At 51.0% G+C, this 21,183-nt stretch overlaps 2 protein-coding genes across 3 annotated transcripts in view; one reads left to right on the top strand and one right to left on the bottom strand.

Annotated features, from left to right (window-relative positions):
• Window positions 1-2,836: 2,836 nt before the first annotated feature.
• TSSK1B (testis specific serine kinase 1B) lies at window positions 2,837-4,280 on the bottom strand. Its single transcript, XM_008142615.3, has one exon. The coding sequence runs from the start codon at window positions 4,121-4,123 to the stop codon at window positions 2,999-3,001; it is 1,125 nt and encodes a 374-aa protein (XP_008140837.2). The 5' UTR covers window positions 4,124-4,280; the 3' UTR covers window positions 2,837-2,998.
• Window positions 4,281-7,991: 3,711 nt separating this feature from the next.
• DGCR2 (DiGeorge syndrome critical region gene 2) overlaps window positions 7,992-21,183 on the top strand; it is a 45,636-nt gene continuing 32,444 nt past the window's right edge. For both annotated transcript variants that reach the window (XM_028147025.2, XM_054712821.1), the window contains exon 1: window positions 7,992-8,384. In XM_028147025.2, coding sequence (XP_028002826.2) covers window positions 8,306-8,384 — 79 coding nt within the window. In that variant the 5' untranslated portion in view covers window positions 7,992-8,305. The remainder of the gene's footprint in view (window positions 8,385-21,183) is intronic.

Here is a 21,183-nt window from a genome sequence, read left to right as displayed (position 1 = left end):
AGACCCTCAACATGGACGCTGTGGCTCACAGTGCTCGCTCCCGCCCCTGCACACTCTCGCCACATCATGTGCACTAGCAGTCCTTGTCCTCCTCCTCCTCCACGTGGCTAACTCCTTTCCCACTTTCTACTGTGCCCCCAATGTTCTAGCTGGAGTGCTCCTGGATGTCTTCATTCTTGACGGATCCACTGACCCACTTTGTGGGTTCTCTGCCCCTTACCCTGCTCTTTTCCCGGGCAGTGTGGCTTCTTTGGTTCTTGGAAGACATGGCGGAGGAGGCAGGTCTCAGCATCGTGCAGGGATATGGAACAGGCAGCTCTGCCCAGGATGCGCACGAGGAGGCAGGGACTCCTGGTGTGTTGGAGGCGGAGTGTGAGATTGGACCAGGGGACCTCCAGCGGAAGTCTCAACCGGCGGTCCTGTGGGTCAGAGGCCTGTAGACTCTGGGAAGGCCACTTCTGAGCTTGGGTTTTCTCCATAAATTTGGGTACCCATTTGTCCATTCACCCCATAGGCATTTGAGGGTCCGTTCCAGGTGCTGGGCTACACTGGTGAACTAGAAAGGACTTAGGCCTTCCTGGAGCCCAGGAGGTTCAGAGTCCCACCAGTGAGTGGGAATGCCCAGTAGTGACTGAGCTTTGACACTGGGAACATGAGCTGTGAGGACAGAATTGGGAATGGGACTTGAGGAGGCTGGGAAGGCTGAGGTCTTAGGAGTTAGCCACATGGAGGAGGAGGAGGACAAGGACTGCTAGTGCACATGATGTGGCCAGAGTGTGCAGGGGCGGGAGCGAGCTCTGTGGGCCACAGCGTCCGTGTTGAGGGTCTTGATCCTAAAGCCTTTGTGAAAGGGTCACTGAGGAGGTCTATGCCAGGGTCGAGCCCAGTGAGGCCACTTGGGGAGGTGTGGCTTCAGTCAAGACGTCCCCCCTCTCTCAGCTGTTTCCCCACTTGCAAAGCACACAGTAGGTGCTCCTTCCTGCAGCCCCTCCTACCCATGCTCACCTCCTCGCTGGGCTGCAGTGAGACTCCGGGCCCTCTTGCCGCGCACTGCCCGCTGCCTCGAGGACTGCAGCAGGCTGCAGAGGTGACCGAGAGGAGGATGCTCAGGAGCCTCTCCTCAGGATGTCCCTGTCTCAGTGCCACTCAACTGTCCTCTGTAATTCCACCCCACCATCAGCCAAGCTGCATGACTGGGCTCCTGGAGCCTTCAGTCTTCACTAAAAAACTGGGGGACAGCTCCAGTGTTACTCTAGGCCAGTGGTCGGCAAACTCATGAGTCAGCAGAGCCAAATATCAACAGTACAACGATTGAAATTCTTTTGAGAGCCAAATTTTTTAAACTTAAACTTCTTCTAACGCCACTTCTTCAAAATAGACTCGCCCAGGCCGTGTTATTTTGTGGAAGAGCCACACTCAAGGGGCCAAAGAGCCGCATGTGGCTCGCGAGCCGCAGTTTGCCGACCACGGCTCTAGGCCTATTCTGTGCCTGGACCCTGGGCACTCACTGGCCTGCCTGGTGGAGCTCAGTGGCTGGCTGCTGAGTGCTGTAGGGGCCCCCAGAAGGCCGTGTGGAGGCCATGGCCCCTCAGCTGAGCCCGGAGAGAGAGGCCAGGTCTGAAGGGATGATTATAACATGTATGTGGGGGGTAGGGGTGGGGGTGAGGGAAGAGGCTGGGCGACCAGGAAGAGGTCAGACCTGGGAGGACCTCGAAGGCCAGACACTGGGATCCTTCCCCTCAGCAGAGGGAGCCAGACTGGGTGCGGTGGGAGGCAATCGCAGGGCATATGAGAACGCCGTGGGAAAGGGGGCTGTGGGAGGGAGGAGCCAGGCAGAGCAGTGGACTAACTATGGGGAGGGTTGCAGAGGGCAGGTCTGGGACACTCACTGGGTCTCACTTCTCCCAGTGGGCCGGGGTTCAGCTTTTCCTAAAACAGAGGTGTTGGGGTGGGGTGAGTCTGAAGGCTCTTGCCCTCTTGGTGTGTTAACCCTGCAGGTCCACAAGAAGTTGTCAGTGAGTGCAGAGCGGGAAGAGACAGGGCCGCCACAGCAGAGGTGAGGACTGCTTAGAAAAGGCCAAGCAGGGCCCCGCAGAGCACGTGGTTGGTGATGTTACCTGCGAGTCTGCTCCCGCTGTGGGACGTAGACGCCCCAGTGGTCAGGCATGCATTGTGAGGACCCCTGTCTTGTCTCTTAGCAGTATCAGCTTATCTACTCTGGCGGGGAGCATCCCCCCTGGGGACAGGCGGGGACCAGAGGGGAACCGGGTGAGGTCGAGGCCACACAGCTGTGGGACATGTGGGCTGGAGTGTGGTTGGGCTGTCCAGCAGAGCCTCCTGCTTCACCTGAGCCGGGAGAATGACCACAGAGTGGGGTGACTCGGCACCCCTGAGAACTGGGAGCCTGCTGGACATAAGAGAACCCCTGGCGGACCAAGCAGAAAAACTAAGCTGCCCTTTAAGGTGGGGAGATCAAGAGAGTCTGAGAAGCTGGTGCATCTGCCCTCTGCAGATCCCTCCTCACCAGCAGGCTTGTAGATCCTCCTCCCCACCCCTCCGTTACAGGCAGCCCTCCTTGGTCCTGTCCTCTCCATGTCCCGTCTCCCCCAGCACCACACTCATAGCCTCCCTCTTGAAGCAGCATCTTCCTCACTCAGCTCTCTGCTGTGGCCGAAGGCCTCAGGTCATGGTCATGGCTGGGTTCACTGGGATATATTTTCCAAACTTGGGGTGTGGTGGGGTGGATCCTCTCCTTAGACGACCGCAGTCAGCTGGGGCAAAGACATTCACCTTACAATCTGCACTAATATAGTTATTTATTGCTTTTTTTTTTTTTTTTACCAAGTTCAAAGGGAGGGAAAAGAAACTGACGAAAATAATGGCTCATCCCGGGTTGTCTTCCTTCAATGGCTTGTCCCTTGGCTTTTTTGGAGCTCGGGCGCGAAGCTCTGAGCTCTGCCTCGTTCCCTGCCAGCCCCTGGGCCATGGGAGAGGCCCACTAGGTGTGTGTGTCTGGAGGCTTCGGGGAGCCCTCTTCCGCTCTGTCCCTGCTTGGCTGCCCCTCTGCAGGCGCTGCGCTTCTGGTATCCAGCGGCCTCGACACCTCTTGCAGAATCTCCTCCTTGGGGTGTGACTCTGGGTTCACCTCAGGCTGTGCCTCCTGGGGCTCCAGCTTGGTGACAGACTTCTTGTCAGAGCCAGGCTCAGGGGTCCAGGGGGGTTCCTGGGCCCCTGAGGGCTCATGGGCCCCTGAGGTCTCCCCCTCCTTGTCGGTGGCTGCAGAGAACAGGCCCCGGGCCTTGGGCTGCACCCAGCCATGGCTGAGGATCTCGTCGATGTGCAGCCGCCGGTTGACGTCCGGCTGCAGGATGCGGTAGATGAGGTCCTTGCACTCACTGGTCAGGTTCTTGAAGCGCGGGAAGTTAATGCGGTGCTCCTTCTGGATGCGCAGCATCTTCTTGATATTGGAGTCGTCGTAGGGCATGGAGCCGCAGACCATGATGTAGAGGATCACGCCCAGGCTCCAGATGTCGTAGACCTTGGGCTGGTAGGGGATGCCCTGCAGGACCTCGGGGGCCGCGTACGCCGCCGACCCACAGAAGGTCTTGCTCAGTGTCAGTCGGCCACTGTCATCCCGCAGGCAGCGCTTGGAGAAGCCAAAGTCGGACAGCTTGATGTTGAAGTCCTTGTCCAGGAGAAGGTTCTCGCACTTGAGGTCTCGGTGGACAATGTCCAGGTCGTGGCAGTACTTGATGGCGGAGGAGAGCTGGTGGAACTTCTTGCGAGCATCCTCTTCGTGCAGGGCTCCCCGGGTTTTGATGAATTCAAGGAGGTCGCCCTGGACCCCAAGCTCCATGACAATATAGACCTTGCCGTCTGATGTCTCAAAGATCTCATAGGTCTTGACGATGGAGCGGTGGTTTAGCATGGTTAGAATCTCAATTTCCCGGGGAAGGAATTTCTCCAAGAAGTCTGCGGGGGCTTTCTTGCGGTCGATGATCTTGACCGCCACGTTGAACTTTAGGCGCTCAGAGTAAGCAGATTTGACTTTTGCGTATGAGCCCTCTCCCAAATTTATCCCCATGATATAGCCTCGTCGCTTGAGGATGGCAGCATCATCCATGGTGCCAGGAGCACCCAGTGCCTCTGAGGCTGCCCTCTACATCCCTGCAAGACATGGGCCAGCAGTGTCCTCATTTACACTGTGGACGGATAGTCCTCTAGGCTGGCCTGGCCTGCTGTCCCTGCCTCCCAGAGGCCCAGACTCTGGGGTGGAACGTTCAGCATTGTCTCCCAGACGACTTCAGTGGGTGAAGTCATAAAGGAGGAGTATCTGGGGTAATGAGGTTCTGACTTGACCCCTTGGAATCAGAATCCTGGAAGGCTGGCCAGTAGGCTGCAGACCAAATGCCTACAGAGAGTGACCTCACACTTGGCTGGGACTCAAGGTAGCAGGGGGTTGGGGGGGACACTTTCGTGTACCCATGCCTCCAAACGTGGAGCTAGGACTGCTTGACCAGTGGTGGGGCTGATGACTGGAATCCTGGAAATTCAGGGCGGGTGGTTGTATCAGTCCAGGTCCCCGCAGAAACCAGGACATACTCCAGTTGGGGCAGTCTGAGGGTATAATAAGGGCATAATTTACAAAGGTGGGAGCAGAGTGCAGGAAACCCCAACAGTAGTCACACACTCCTGGAGAAAGGGAGGGATGGTCATTGGAACCTGGGAAGGATGGGATAGAGAGGGTGACCTTGAGAGAGGCAGTGACCTTAGGTAGAGGCAAGGAGCTGGGGAGAAACGTCCCTGGTTTTTTCCCCTTCGGTCTTGGAAGTCCTTGCCTTTGTCTACACAGGTGGCCTGCGGGCCATGCAGCAGGGTGAGGAATGGAGGTGGATCAGGTGGGGCAAAGACTCCAGGCCCAGGGTCACTGATTTTAGGAAGCCAGGGCTCTGCCCTCTCCTGAATGGTTTAGCTGGACTCTTCACCTCCCTGTACTTAACCTTTCCTCATCCAAAACTTGGCCAGCCTGCTTCTCTGATAGCGGCTTTGGCGGGGACAACTTGGCAGGGATTTCTGCGCTTGGCTGTGTGTTCCTTCTTGGGGGTCTGCCCCAACCATAGCCTGGGCTGGGCTCCTAGGGCAGATCTGGGGCTGGGACAGACGCTGGACCTTGACCCTGCGTTGAGTGCCATCAGCTGCTCCTGGAGTGCTCCCTGAGGATGGTGCAAGGGGAGAGGTCAGCATTGGACAGGGACCAATTTCTGCCAGCAGTGGAGCGCCTCCGCTGTGACAGCCCCTTAGACTCTAGCACCTGCTCGGGGCCGCACCCTGAGGAGCAAGAGCAGGAGCAGGCAGGTCTGGCCTAGTCTTGGGTTTAACCTTGGCTACATCCACCCTGAGGAAGTGGGTGCCTCTCTCTCAGATGATCCTGAGTGTCCCCAAGATTAAGGGACACTCAGGAGAATCATGCCTTGAGTTAGCTTGAGAGGACTGCTCCTGGAGTGAGTCAGTGGAGCGGAGGTGGGCCAGGTCAGGATGGGTCCTCACTAGCCTTGGCCCTTCCCCCTTTCTCTGCTCTCACCTTCACCCTCTATTTTATTTTTTATAAATATATTTTTATTGATTTCAGAAAGGAAGGGAGACGGAGAGAGAGAAACATCAAGGATGAGAGAGAATCATTGATTGGCTGCCGCCTGCATGCCCCCTATTGGGGATCCAGCCCACAACCCGGCATGTGCCCTTGACCGGAATCAAACCTGAGACCCTTCAGTCCATGGGCTGATGCCCTATCCACTGAGCCAAACCGGCTAGGGCCTCTCTTTTATTTTTAAAAAATGTTTTTGTTGATTTTTTTTAGAGAGTTAGGGAGAGGGAGAAAAACATCGATGTGAGAAACATTGATTGATCACCTCTGGCACGCACCCCAACCAGGAATCGAACCCGAAATCAGGCATGTGCCCTGATCAAACCAGGGACCTTTTGTTGCAACGACCAACGCTCAACTGAGTCACACTGGCCCTTCACCCTCTTTTCCAGCCCTGACACCCTGTGCCAGGTCTTGTGTGCTTGGCTGTTGGTCCTTCCTTTGGACAGCTTGCTCCTCTCTCCTACTGAGAACACCTTATCTGCTGGGTCCCTCCCAGAGTCTCCTTGTTCCAGATAACAGATATGAAGTCAGCACTTAGAGCATTGTCCCCAGTGGCTTTATTCTATGCAGATCTGGTCTTATGTGCCCAGTGTGCCTTCCCCTACGCCCCCATTGTAGGCAGGGCCCTTCCTCCAGAGGCCAACTTTACTACAGGGTCTCTATAGAATGACTCCTTATTTTTCTTTTTTTCAAATATATTTTATTGATTATTTACAGAGAGGAAGAGAGAGGGATAGAGAGTTAGAAACATCGATGAGAGAGAAACATCGATCAGCTGCCTCCTGCACACCCCCTACTGGGGATGTGCCCGCAACCAAGGCACATGCCCTTGACCAGAATCGAACCTGGGACCCTTGAGTCTGCAGGCCGACGCTCTATCCACTGAGCCAAACTGGTTTCGGCATGACTCCTTGTTTTTATTTTAAAATATATTATTACTAGAGGCCCAGTCGTGCAGGCCAGGGGGAGGGGCCGCCTCCCATCAGTCAAACTCCCGGTGGAGGGGACAATTTGCATATTAGCCTTTTATTATATAGGATAGGATTGATTCCAGAATGGAAGGGAGATAGAAACATCAATGATAGAGAATCATTGATTACAAGCCTCCTACTGGGGATCCAGCCTGCAACCCGGCGTGTGCCCTGACCAGGGATCAAACCATGACCTCCTGGTTCATAGTTCGAAGCTCAATCCCAGAGCCACACCTGGGGGTGGGGGTGGGAGGAGCATGCTACTCCTTTAGACTACTTCTTCCTTTTCAGTTGTGTGTGCCAGTGAAGCCACACCAGCCTGTGCCTGACAGCATCGATCCTCCTTTCCCACCTCCTCAAACTTGGGTCCTTCCAGTTTTCTTCATCCCTTTTTTGCAGTTCTTTTTTAAAAAAATATATTTTATTGATTTTTCACAGAGAGGAAGGGAGAGGGAGAGAGAGTTAGAAACATCGATGAGAGAGAAACATCGACCAGCTGCCTCCTGCACACCTCCTACTGGGGATATGCCCGCAACCAAGGTACATGCCCTTGACCGGAATCGAACCCGGGACCCTTCAGTCTGCAGGCCGACGCTCTATCCACTGAGCCAAACCGGTTTCGGCTGCAGTTCTTTTTTTAAAAAAAATTATTTTTACTTTTTTTAATCTTCACCCGAGGATATGTTTATTGATTTTAGAAAAGGAGGGGTAGATTGAGAGAGAGAGAGAGAGAGACAGAGAGAGAGAGAGAGAAACATAGATCCCTGGGCTCTGACCAGGGATGGAACCTGCAACCTATGTGCCCTGACCTGGAATCGAACCCGCAGCCTTTTTGATGCACGGCAGGATGCTCCAACAAACTGAGGCGCTCAGCCAGGGCGCAACCCTTCTGAAAAAGGCCACTTTACGGGCCACGGACCGGACCTCGGCCTGCAGATGTGCAAGGTGTGAGACCCTTTGTGTCCCAGTCCCCCATGGCTCCTTCTCCTCCTGCCCCTCTTCTTTCACGCGCTGCCCCTACCTCCCACCCCGGGGCCACGCCCCATTTTTCCGGCTTCACTGGGCCCCGCCCTTTCTGTGTCCCGTCCACTCGGTCCCATCGCCCGTCCCTCCTCTGCGCCCAGAGATCCTAGGCCCTTCAGCTCAGGTTACACCCCCGAGCCCCACCTCTCTGCTCAGCCAATGGCACTTCACCCCTTAAGTCCCGCCCCCCCCGTCGGGCTGGCCCCTCACCAACCCGACCTCACGCCTCGCCCCTTTCGGGCACTACTGCCCAGGCTCCGCCCCCGCTCGGCCCAGGGTCCGCCAGCATTGGGAACGCGCAGGCCCCGCCCCCTCCTCGACGCTAATTGGTCGACGCCGGCGTCGGGGGCGGGAGGCAAGGAGTCGCAGAGCCGAACAGGACGGCCGCCATCTTGCGCGGAGCCCAAGTCGGAACCCTAGGTCGCGGCTGCGAGTGCGCGCGAGCTCGCGGTCGGAACCTCAGGCTGCGGTCGGAACCTCACGCTGCAGCTGAGAGTGCGCGCGAGAGCCCCCGGTCCAGTTCAGCCGCGGCCCAGCCGGAGCCCCCTCCTCCCGCCACCTCTTCACGCCCGGCCCCGGCCCGGCCCCCCGACCCTCAGCCAGGCCCGGTTCGGCCTCCCCGCGGGGTCACGCGGCCGCCCCGGGGACGATGAACGGAGGATAAATGGTGCCCAAGGCAGACAGCGGTGCCTTCCTGCTGCTCTTCCTGCTCGTGCTCACCGTCACCGAGCCGCTGCGACCAGGTGCGCGGGGCGGGGGGGGGGGCGGGGCGGCCGGGGGCGGGGCGAACAGGGCCGGGGTCGCCCCGGACCTCTCTCCGCTTGGTGGGGCCGCGTCCCGGGCGGACGCCTCCTGAGGCCTACCCGCGGTCCGCCGCGTCCCCCTTCCCGGGACCCCGCACCGCCGGGACCATGCCGTGCGTTTACCTGGTGGGCTCGAGCGCCTCGTACGTCCAGAAACTTTGTTCTCGAGGGCTGTGGCCTTTGGGTCCGCGTCCGTGGAGCCACTACATGCTTTGAGGTTGATGGAAGCGAGAGTGATGGAGCTCCTTCTCGCCCAGGAGCTGCGCCCTCATTTCTGGTCCAGCGGCTGGAGTTGGGCTGGGGGTTAGGTCCAGAGAGCAGCTCGTGGAGGCTCCTCGTTTCCATTGCTTCCTCCCAGCAGTGGGTTGATGCCAGCGTCTCAGTCCTGGAAACCCCTCGGCTGGAAAGCAGTAGCCGTGCCGCTCAGTGTCGCTCGGTGAGGTGTTACACTTGAGAGGTGCTCAGCTCAGAGACTGGACCCGAGGAGGTGCTAGGAGGCCGCCCAGCATCGCGCCGGCCTGTCCTGGGGCAGAGGCTGACGCGCTGCCCCGCAGGTGTGTCGCAGTCGTGGGAGCCTGGACCGTGCCCGGTACTCAGGACTGCTCCTTGTATGTGATGATTAAATGCCTTTAGAACTCCCCTTAGAACCTGTGTTTCTATAAAAAGCCTGTGGTGGGGGCTTCAGACCATTCATGGCAGCTAGAAGGTCCCAGACAATTTTTTTAATCTCTACCTGTTTCTGGTGTACCCATCTGAACTGCAGCAAGAAATCCAAATCCTGCCGAGACCGGTTTGGCTCAGTGGATAGAGCGTCGGCCTGCGGACTGAAGGGTCCCCCAGGTTCGATTCCTGTCAAGGGCGTGTGCCTTGGTTGCAGGCACATCCCAGTGGGGGGGTGTGCAGGAGGCAGCTGATCGATGCTTCTCTCTCATCCATGTTTCTAGCTCTCTGTCCCTCTCCTTTCCTGTTAAAAATCAATAAAATATATTGGGGGGAAAAAAGAAATCCAAATCCCCAAATTCAGGGCTGATTTATCTAATAGGCACGGGAGAGGCAATGCTGGGGGCCCACAGTGCTTTTAGGAGTTCGTGAAAATGTTTGATTTCTTAAGTCAGCAGAAAAATGGAACTTTTACATCAAAGAGAATGTAATGTACACATATAGGCATTCATTTTTTATAACAATGCAGTTGAAAAGTATGATTTCCTTTTAACTATAAAATTGTGTGTGTGTGTGTGTGTGTGTGTGTGTGTGTGTGTTTGAAAATTTTTAATCCTCATCCGAGGATATGTTTTCATTGACTTCAGAAAGAGAGAGAGAGAGAGAGAGAGAGAGAGAGAGAGAGAAACTTTGATCGGTTGCCTCCCATCCTCGCCCCTACTGGAGATTGAAGCTGCAATCTAGGTATGTGCTGTGACCCGGAATCAAACCTGCAACCTTTTGGTGTATGGGAGGATGTTCCAACCAACTGAGCCACCCAGCTGGGATGAAAAGTTTGATTCTTAACTTTTTTTTTGTTAATCCTCACCCGAGGATATTTTTTCCATTGATTTGAGAGAGAGAAAAACGGAAACATCAATGTGTCACATCAATTGATTGCCGCCTGCACACACGCCAACGGGGGCCAGGTAGCCAGGAGCAGGAAGGGGGGTTCCATGAAGGTGGAGGTGCTCGGGGCTGTCTTCTGTGAGCACTGTCAGGCCTCAGTGGGTGAAGGCAGGCTGGGGAGCACAGTGGTATGCGGCTGATCCTCCACCGTGCCCTAGCCAGGCTCCCACCCTAGACACACTGAACCTCTTGACTCTCTTGTGGCCAAGACCCTAGGCTCAGCCTGGAGTCTCTGCAGTGATACTTCTCTGGGCAGCAGGATGACTGGTTCTGGGATAGCCTTGGTAGGAAAGGAAGCCAGGAAAAGGGCCACCTGTCTAGGAGGGTACTGTATGGGCTCTTGGGGACCAGAGCCAATGGATTGTGGGTTGTGATGAGGTGCTTTAGAAAACAAGTCTAGCCCTACCTGGTTTGGCTCAGTGGGTAGAGTGTCGGCCTGCGGACTGAAAGGTCCCGGGTTCGATTCTGGTCACGGGCACATTTCCGGGTTGTAGGCCCAATCCCTAGTAGGGGGCGTGCAGGAGGCAGCCAATCAATGATTCTCATCATTGATGTTTCTTTCTCACTCTCCCTTCCTCTCTGAAACCAATAAAATATATATTAAAACAACAACAAAACACAAGTCTACACCTGTAGAAAGGTGAGACATCATCCTGTTCTGGCTTGTGGGTCCCAGTTTTGCACATTAGGTCACTGGACTGAGTGAAGCCATGTACCATGCATGACTACCTTCCTTGGGGTGCCTCTGGTTCCAGGTCCAGCATCTCCTACCTGGATGATAGAGGTGACCAATGTTCCCAACTCCTTTTCTGTCTGTCCACATATCCTGCTAACTGGCCAGCAGTAATTCAACAAGCGTCTGAGTGTTTGATACCTGCCCATCTACTAGGGATGCTCCAATAGAATAAACCCCTTCCTCTGGGAGTGCCCTTCAGGTGTGGAAAGAGTCAAGGTGTAAACCGGTCCACTGAGTGTTGGCCTAGGCAGGTGTCCGAGATGGCCAACCATTTGTACCTGTGAAGCAGGGAGGACACAGAAGACATCGCACTTAGGTCGGAGTTGGGGCAGGGAGGCACCTGTGGCAGAGGGAGCAAAGTTACCTTTTTCACTCCATGACACTCCATATTAGAGCTTTGCGGCGGCCCCCAGTGGTACCTTGACTTGCCTTACAATTGGGGGACTCCAACTGGCTCCCTGACGGTGTTTGGGCAGCAAGGGCAGATGTTCTTGTGTGCTGTGTGTGCTGTGCCTCCTTCCCAGGCAGGGGTCTGCTGGCTGGCATTTTCGAGGGGGTGCTTCTTTGGTCGTAGCCTGCATTCCTTCTATTGGAATCCTGACTTAGACTCATACTCGGGTGTGAGGAGGGCACCTGTCAGAACCTGTTTCCCAGATGGGAGGGAGGCAGGCAAGTAGGTGTCTTCTGATTTCTGCCAGGGGGAACCCCTGAGGACGGGGACCAAGCCATTTTTGGCTCCTCTCTGATGCAGGCCAGGGCACGAGGCCTTTCACAGACTGGGGCAATGGGCCACACAAGAGTGCTGAACTTGACCTTTGGCCAAAGTTTATTTTAAATGCATATCTGATGTGGCTTGATTGAGGATGTGTTACATGACAGGAGCTTTTGGAGTAAGGACATGTGTTAACTCTCAGGTGGTCCCTATGAGGTAGATACTCTTATTAGCTCCATTTACAGATAGAGAAATTGGAATACAGAGAGCTCATCAAGCTAAGTGGCTGAGATGACATTCAGTCCTAGAAGTCTGGCCTGATTCCATTGTGCACCTTTCCCAGGGGCTTATGTGTGTTCTATCTTTAACCCCTGCTGTGGAGCCCTAGGCCGCTTTTCTTCTGATGGACCCAGTGGCTCACCAGGTGGGGATTCTGAAGCTTTTTCCATCTGAATACTCTGGTTTGAGGGATAGGACCAGCCCTCCCCCCGAATTCCTTCTGTGGTTAACCGTAGTGACCTATGAAGATGTGTATTGTCTCCCTGAGATGTTAGAAAGGTTGGGGATCTCTGCTGAGGGGTGACATACATACAGGGGCAATTAGGGCCACTGACTGCAGTATCATCTCCCTGATCCTTTATCTTTACAGGGAAAGCAACATCAGTTACTGATTTCTAAAACTGTTTTTTTTCTAAGCATCAGTTATGAAAGAAAATCATGCCATGGGTTTAGCCATAGCTCCGTCCAGGGTGACTCCACCATGCTTAGCTGAGAAAACATTTACCTTTCCTGAGTGAGCATGGTCTTGGCTGAGTTCCCCGGCCCTATAGGTGATGTAGCAGGACTGGAACTGTGTGCCTTGGGATAAAGAAAGCTGGCTGGGAGAGGCAAGTGACTTATATAAAGTCACATAGCTGGGGAGCAGAGTAGCTGGGATTCAGACCCACTAGGAGCTGGCTCCTAGTTCAGGGTTCTTTCCCCATGGCCATTAGGGACCTGCTGGGTATGCTGAACTGATAAATCCTCAGTGAGCCGAGAAGTGGCCACAGCACTGGAGCAGCACACGGGTTAACGAATAGGAAACGTGGATATTTTATAAGCAGAACTGGCTGAAGCTTATAGAAGTAGCTGGAAAGTTGAGCCTGCACTTAGGCTGGCCAAGTGCCTTCTGAGTTTGGAGTTCTTTCCTCCACAGCTTACCACCTTGTAACACTATAGAACTTGCCCTACTAGCAGACTGGGCTTTGGTTTTTATAATTTCATTCTTTTTAGTTGGAAAGTAGTGTAACACTTTTCCAACCTCACTAGCTAATTGTTTTGTTGTTGCTTTTAAAGTAAACATTTGGTAGGAAATGTTTATATAAACTGGGAGTTCTCAGTTGGTGGTTGGCATGTGGGGGGCAGCTTATTGGTGATTCTCTCATTATTGCTGTTTCTGTCTCTTTCTCCCTCTCCCTTCCTCTCTGAAATCAATAAAAATACATAAAGAAATATATTCCTAAAAAAAATAATGTCAAACTTACAGAAAAGTTGCAAGAATACAATTAGTGCAAGAACACTTGCATATCCTGTATTAGATGTACCTATTGTTAGCATTTTATTTTATTTGCCTTATCTCCCCTGGGTGTTTATACTCATGCATAGAAATGTGTGCCAAAATTGTTTTTCTGAACCATTTGACAGTAAGTTGCGTATGGTATGGCCCTTTCCCCTGAACGCTTTGATCATTTCAGAGAGCAGGAGGAGGCGCCTGGTACTTAGCTTCCTTGAAAGATGAAAGGTGATGCTTCCCATCCCATTGCTTGCATTCACCCTGTAACAAACCCTCACTGCCACCTGCTGTGTGCCAGGCACTGTGTCACCGCAGATGGTGTTGCGGGCACAGGATGTGCTGTGGTTAAAGCTCCGGTTTGCCCAGGTGGCAGCTAGGCAAGGTTAATATTTCAGTTAGTGGTTCTAGTCTTAGGAATGAAGAATGTGCTTTTGTTGCACACTTTGGCCAGTGGGTCTGTACATTCTCGCTCTTGTTAGGCTGTTTTTTTTTTTTTTTCCTGTTCCTCTTCCTGTCCAGATTGCTCTTGCGAGCAGCCCTCTGGTTCTGCTTCCCAGACCTAGCTCCTTGGCACTATCTTCCCCCTGCCCTCCTCTGGCAGTTCCGCAGCACTTAATGCATGCATACATCATGGGAGGTGGCCTAGTTGTGGGCCCTCCCTGTACCCATGATATCTCACCTCTGTTCCTCTTCCTCTCCTTGGCATAGGGAAGTACGTAGTAGATTCTTGGCCCTGAGTGGAATGTGTCAGTGACAACATTTAGAACCTAGTAGATAGCAACAAACTGATTAAATGTCTTTTCCTTGGTGTGCTGCTAGATTGTTCCTTTGTCACCTGTGTTTTTGTGTTTGGGTTGCTGAAGAGTTGGTGATCAGTCCTTTCTCCTTCCTGTATGCTGAGCAGGTCAGTAATCCCAAGAGCCCAATTTTGGGCCAACATTTTGCCAGAGGGAAGGGTGGGATCACAGTGTGGTTTTTATGTAACATCAATATACTTGTTTCTGTGTGATTTACCTATTGACTTGGGATGTTTAGTAAAAGACAGTCCTGCCACCAAAGATGGGCCACAGTCTGGCCAGGGAAGTCCAGGGGAGGGTGAATGGTCTGTGGGCAGTGGGCAGAGTGCAGCTGGCTGGGGATCTGGGGCTTATGGGCAATGACCTGGGAGAAAGGAAAGCCCAGGCCTGGCATAACTTTATTATTATTTTTAATCCTTACCCAAAGATATGTTTATTGATTTTATTTTACTTATTTATTTTTTAAATATATTTTTATTGATTTCAGAGAGGAAAGGAGAGAGATAGAAATATCAATGATGAGAGAGAATCATTGACTGGCTGCCTTCTACATGCCCCCTACTGGAGATTGAGCCTGTAACCCGGCATGTGCCCTTGACCTCAATTGAACCCGGGATCCTTCAGTCCGCAGGCCATCGCTCTATTCACTGAGCCAAGCCAGCTAGGGCTGTTTATTGATTTTAGAGAGGAAGGGAGGGAGGAGGAGAGAGAGAAGCATCGATGTGAGAGAGAGACATCACGTACATGCCATGACAGGGGCGGGGAGCAAACCTGCAACCCAGGTACATGCCCTTGACTGGGACTCAAACACACAACCCTTTGATGTGCGGGCCAACGCTCTAACCTTTGAGCAACAGTGGCAGGGGCATAAGGTCCAAGTTCTCACACCACAACACTGGACTCCCCTTGATCTAACTGCAGCTGCTCCTCTACAGACAGCTCATTTAAAGTAATACCAGAGCCCGGCTGGTGTGGCTCAGTGGTTGAGCATCCACCTGTGAACCAGAAGGTCATGATTCAATTCCTGGTCACGGCACATGCCTGGGATGCAGGCTCTATCCCCAGTGTGAGGTGTGCAGGAGGCAGCTGATCGATGATTCAACAACAACAAAAAGGAACTTGGACCCTACAGCCGCACTGCTTGGTGTCAGATCTTGCTCTGCACCCCACTTTGTGATTTCTCTGTGCCTCAGTTTCCTTATCTGTGCCATGAACATAACAGAACTTCATAAAGATGTGAGAATTAAATGGGTTAAGTGTAAAGTTCTAAGAAATGTCTGATATAAAGCAAATGCTTCATAAAGGCCAACAGTAAATGTTATCCACGAATGGACATCAGGGAGTGTAAGGACCTCACCTTAAACTGTAAGCAGGACTCCTCACACACACACAAGGGAATATTATCAGGAGAGGGTCTGGTTCATGTCCTCCTTCCTTCCCCCTCCACCAGGCAGCAGAGCACAGTGGCTTTCAGCAGTGTCTGATACATACAGCTGAATGAGTAGCCATTTTTGATGGTCAGGGGGTGGGGGTATAGTTTTTGAAAGCCCACCAAACAGCCGCAGCACTTTGGACAGGGCTAGGATTGTTCACATTGACATGTTTTGCTCTTTGTCACGTTCATGCTGTGTCTCCTGAGTCTGGTCTGGCACAGAGTGGGCACTCAGAAATCAGTTATTGAATAAATGCACAAATGGCTATTTATATTTTGACATAAAGAGCAACAGCTCCCTTAGCCAGCAGGCTTTGCAGCTGTCCCTAGGTGGGGGGTTGGGGTGAGGACAAGGACCTTGTGGCTGCCTGCCTATGGAAGACTTGTAGGGGGGTTGTTGCAGAGCCAGCTGGCCTTGGCCTCACACTGGGGGAAGCTTGCTTCTGCAGATACTGGCTGAACTGAGAGGTGAGGGCAGGTGAGGGCTTCTCACAAATACGGATCCTCACCTGAAGTTCAACAGCCACCCAGACTGGGATTTAGAGGGGCTGAGGGCTCCTGCAGTTTGGAGCCTCAGGGCCTGGATGCCTCTCTGATGGACTTGCCTGACACTGAGGCTTTAGAACTGGACTGCCCCCTGCTTGAGGAAGTGACCTGCCCTTCCATAGGCCATTGCACAGTACAAGCCTTTCTTTGGTGCAGGGACTGCACACACTCACCTCTGGGCCTTCTTGCTCTCCTCTCTGCCGGTGGCTGTCGCTTCAGTGAACTGGACTGCATCAGCAAACCTAGGCTAGTCGTTATCCTTAGTCAGTGTCTCTGATCCCTTCCAGTCCCTCTCTGTAGGCTGACTTCTGGATCCCTGGCAGCCAACCATCAGTTTGATGAGCTTCTCGTCTGTCTGGTCTCCGCTGTTGACTGCTCTGTGTTAGACAGGACAGAGTGAAAGCAGAGCCCTGTGGGATATGCTGGACCAACATGGCCTCCAGGTCCACCCTGCACTCCCACTTGTCTCAGAATCCTTGTTCCCGGGGGGACTTTCCTTTGGAGTTCATTTCTGTGAAGGAAATAGCTTGGGGCTGCCCAGGGTGTTGAACAAGGGTTAGGAACCACCACAGAGGGCAGGCATCCCAGAGGGCCAGTCGAGACGTGATCTTCCAGGACCCCTGCACCCTTAGATTGCCTTCAGGTCTCCTGTTGCAGTGCTTTTGAGTGCCACTGGCTACCTCTAGAGTCCCCGGGTCAGTTAGAGTAGCTACAAAGCTTTGTGGTCTCAGAAGACTGAACAAGAGGATTAGAAGTACCTGAAAGGAATGAGGCTTGCTTGTGGCCCAGGCGGGTTTTTGCTTTGCCCTCAGTGGTTTGTTGGCCAACTGTGGGAGGGGAGACGGTCTTCAAATTCCCCTCTACCCTGTTGGTGTGGAGGATGCAGACCACGTGGCGACCCACAGTGAAAGCCCAGGACAGTTGGGAACACATTCATACACAGTATTTTACATAAATGGAATTAGTACTTTTTACACAGTTTTTTGACGTTTTCATTTGACAGTGTTTGGGGATCTTTGTAAGTTGCCTCATTCTTTTTATTTTTTTTTGGGGGGGGGGCTGTAAAAACTTTATTCATAATATTTTCTCTATCTTTTCTTTAATAAGACTGAAAACTTCCCTCAGTCTTCTTTTGTTTTGTCTCTGGAGTGTGGTTATGAGAGAGAGTCCTCTTATGAAAATTTTTCATCATTCTGGCAAGGTGGCTCAGTTGGTTGGAGTATCGTTCTGTGCACGGAAAGGTTGCTGAGCCAGGGAATCCCAAGAACCTGAGTGGATGGGGGTGTTGGGGGAAGTCTGGAGGTGGTTCTTCATCTCATGAAAGGGCAAATGGCATTTAGAACACTTAGAGAAGGTGGGGAGTTTGTAACATCATCACAGTTTTTTCTAGAATGATCTCCTGTGAATTGTTTCAAATGCCTGGCAATGCTTTCCCTCACCTAGTTTGCCCTCCCAAGTCCATTCTCTGTCCTGCTGCTGGTGTTCTGGCGACGCGCTCCTCCACTGCCAGCGGCATCCACTCCCGGAGCCGGAGCCCATCCGTGAAGCCATCTGGTCCTGCGGTACCTTTTGGTTTTAAATCCTGCTGGGCTCCAGCCGAGCAAAGTGCTCCTTTCCTGCTCAGTGGCACTTACCCAGGCTGAGCCCTTGGCCTTCTTACGTTTGCTGGTGGTTCAGGTGCTGCCCATCCTACTTGAATTCAAGCCCCTTATTCTCACCTTCTTACCTCAGGACACAGGTAACTGCTTGAGAAGGCCTGTTTAGCAGGGATGGCTCTCTGTTGTGTATTTTCATGGCTCTGTGTTATCATCAGTGATCTCTGTTCCCTCTTGAAGGTGTCCAGAGAAGAGACAACTGGCCCCAGTTCTGTGCTGCTGTTCCCATGAGAGCTGTTCTCCTAGAATTGTCATGTCACTTGTACAGCGGGCCCAGCCCGCCCTTATTTTCAGATCCTCTCCCTTCTGGTTCTAAGTGTTGTGCTAGATAAATATCTCTGTTCCAGCACTGCCTTGTGTAGTGGGCGGAAGGAGAACCCATGGGAACATCCTGCCCTGCTGGGAAGCAGCTGTTAGCGCTTTCCAAGGAAGAATGTTGCAGCAATCTGATGGAGGCGATACTGCCCACTGGGAAGCTGGATCCTCCTGGTCCTGGGTGGGCGCTCCAGCATGGTGCAGGGGCTGCCTTAAGATCTCCGTCCACTGGGGAGGCCATGGAGTGGGTTGTGGGCAGTGGGAAGAGATGGGGTAGAATTCTCTCCTGCATTTGTTGGCAGGAAATTTTTTTATTTCCTGAGCAGCGTGACTGGATGCGTGTGCTTCTGCTATACTAAGTCTTCCTCTATTTCTTTGTGGGCAAATGTTGCGAAATCAATTCCAAACAATTTAGGCAGCATATTAAATTTCACGCAGTAATTTGAGACAGCTCAGTTTACATAATTCAAAATGAGGCCAAGGCTTGCTGACAAAGAATAAATGGAATGTAGACAAAGATTTTATTGCAGAGACTTGTACATTTCTACAGGCATGAGTCCTTTAAACCTCACACAATGCATAGTTTAAAGCAGTAGTTCTTTAATTGTGGCCAGGGGTCTAGGGGAAGGGACTCAGGAGGTCAAAACTATTTTCATAATAATACCAAGGTATCATCTGCCTCACTCTCTTGTTCTCTCACAAATGCACAGTGGCATTTCCAAAGGCTACATGACATGTATTGACGGCTAATGGGATGTGTGCTTGGGATTTCTTCTCTCCTTTTTAAAAAAAATAGGATTTAAAAAAAATTGTGGTAAAATCCACATAACAAAACTTACCGCTTTAACCATTGTTTAGTGTACATTTAGGTGGCATTAAGTACAGTGACAGGGTTGTGCAACTATCACCCAGTGCTTATTTCCAGAACTTCTTCATTTTCCCAAACTGAAACTGTACCCTTAAAGGGAACTCCCCATCACCTCTCCCCCAGCGCCTGGTAACCTATGTTCTACTTTCTATCTCTATGAATTTGACTACTCTAGGGAACTCCTATAAGTGGAAGCATTTATCCTTCTCTGTCTAACTTATTTCACCTACCATAATGTCCTTAGGTTCATCCATTTTGTGGCATGTGTCAATTTCCTCCCTTTAAAAATATATTTTTTAATTGATTTCAGAGAGGAAGGGAAAGTGGGGGAGAGAGAGAGAGAGAAACATCAGTGATAAGAGAGAATCACTGAATGGCTGCCTCCTGCACACACCACACTAGGGATTGAGCCCACAACCCGGGCATGTGACTTGACAGGGAATCGAACTGGCAACTTTTCGGTGCACTGGACAACACCTAACAAAGCCACACCAGCCAGGGCAAAAAAGTTCTCAATTTTAATGAAGTCCAATTTATCAACTTTTTCTTTTAGGGATTGAACTTCTGGTATATGTATCTAAGAAATCTTTGCCAAGGTCACAAAGATTTTCTCCTATGTTTTCTAGATATTTTATGGTTTTAGGCTTTCCTCTTTAAAAATCAATTTAAAAATTTGATATCCAGTTGTCCCAGTACCATTTGTTGAAAGGATGATTCTTTCTCCAGGAAATTGCCTTTGCACCTTTCTCATAAATCAGTTGCTCACTTATGTGTGGACCTATTTTTGGACACGCTGTTCTGGTTCCGTTGGTCTTAATGTATGTCTTGATGCTTATGCCACGCTGTTTTTGTTGTTGTTTTGTTTTTTAATGCCGCGCTGTCTTGATTACTGTAACTTAGTAAGTGCTTATATCAGGTGGTGTGAATCCTCCAGCTTTGTTCTTACTTTTCAAAGTTGTTTTGAGTATTCTGTCTTTTGCATTTCTATATGAGTTTTAGAACCACTTTGTCAATTTCTACAAAAAGGCCTGCTAGAATATTGATTTGGATTGCATTGAATCTGTAATGAATTTGGGTAGAATTGGTATCTTAACAGTATTGAGCTTACTGATCCATACCACATCATATATCCCCATAGGTTTAGATCTTTAAAATTTTTCTCATAGCAATAGTCTGCAATTTTCAGTGTATAGAACTTGCACATCTGTCATTACATTTATCCTTAAGTGTTTCTTGGTCTTGATGCTATTGTTATGGTAATTTTAAATATTTAAATTACCGAAAGGGTTTGTATGGAATTGGTGTTATTTCTACCTTAAATATTTAGTAGAACTTTCCAGTGAAGCCATCTAGGCCTGGAGTTTTCTTTTTCTTTTTTTTAAATATATATTTTATTGACTTTTTACAGAGAGGAAAGGGAGAGGGATAGAGAGCTAGAAGCATCGATGAAAGAGAAACACCGATCAGCTGCCTCCTGCATACTCCCTACTGGGGATGTGCCCACAACCAAGGTACATGCCCTTGACCGGAATCGAACCTGGGACCCTTGAGTCCGAAGGCCAACTCTCTATCCACTGAGCCAATCCGGCCAGGGCGCCTGGAGTTTTCTTTGTGTGAATTTTTTAAACTAAAAATTCAGTTTCTTTTATAGCTATAAGGTTACTCAGATTATTGATTCTTTTTTGAGTGAGCTTTAGTATTTGTGACTTTCAAGGAATTTTTTTAATTTGTTTATTTGATCCATATTTTTTCTTTGATCCATAGGCTCTTTAGAAGTGTGTGAGTTATTGCCATATAGTTGGGGGGATTTTCCAGGTATCTTTCTGCTGTTGATTTTTTTAAGAATGTATTTTTTATTGATTTTTGAAAGAGGAAGGGAGAAGGAATAGAGAGATAGAAACACCAGTGAGAAACATCACCTCCTGCATGCCCCCTACTAGGGATCAAGCCTGCAACCCGACATGTGTCCTGACCAGGAATCAAACCATGACTTCCTGGTTCATGGGCCAATGCTCAACCACGGAGCCATACCAGCCTGGCTGTTTTTGATTTTTAATTTTTTAATTAAATTGTGGTGAAACAATATACTCTGTATGATTTCAGTCATTATAAACTTGAGATTTGTTTTATGGCCATAACATTCACTATTATGGTCAATGTTATCTATGCATATGAAAATAGTCAGCCGAAACCGGTTTGGCTCAGTGGATAGAGCGTCGGTCTGCGGACTGAAGGGTCCCAGGTTCGATTCCGGTCAAGGGCATGTACATTGGTTGCGGGCGCATCCCCGGTGGGGTGTGTGCAGGAGGCAGCTGGTGGATGTATCTCTCTCATCGATGTTTCTAGCTCTCTATCCCTCTCCCTTTCTCTCTGTGAAAAATCAATAAAATATATTTTTAAAAAAAGAAAAAAAAGAAAATAGTCATGTATTCTGCTGTTTTTGGGTGGAGAGTTCTTTTCTTTTTTTATATATATATTTTATTGATTTTTTACAGAGAGGAAGGGAGAGAGATAGTCA

Source organism: Eptesicus fuscus, chromosome 23, assembly GCF_027574615.1.
Source record: "Eptesicus fuscus isolate TK198812 chromosome 23, DD_ASM_mEF_20220401, whole genome shotgun sequence".
NCBI lineage: Eukaryota > Metazoa > Chordata > Mammalia > Chiroptera > Vespertilionidae > Eptesicus > Eptesicus fuscus.
This window is presented reverse-complemented; position numbering and strand designations above follow the sequence as displayed.

What these genes read in the sequence shown, in the direction of transcription:
- TSSK1B (XM_008142615.3), bottom strand. Translation starts at nt 4,123, where the DNA reads ATGGATGATGCTGCCATCCTCAAGCGACGAGGCTATATCATGGGGATA.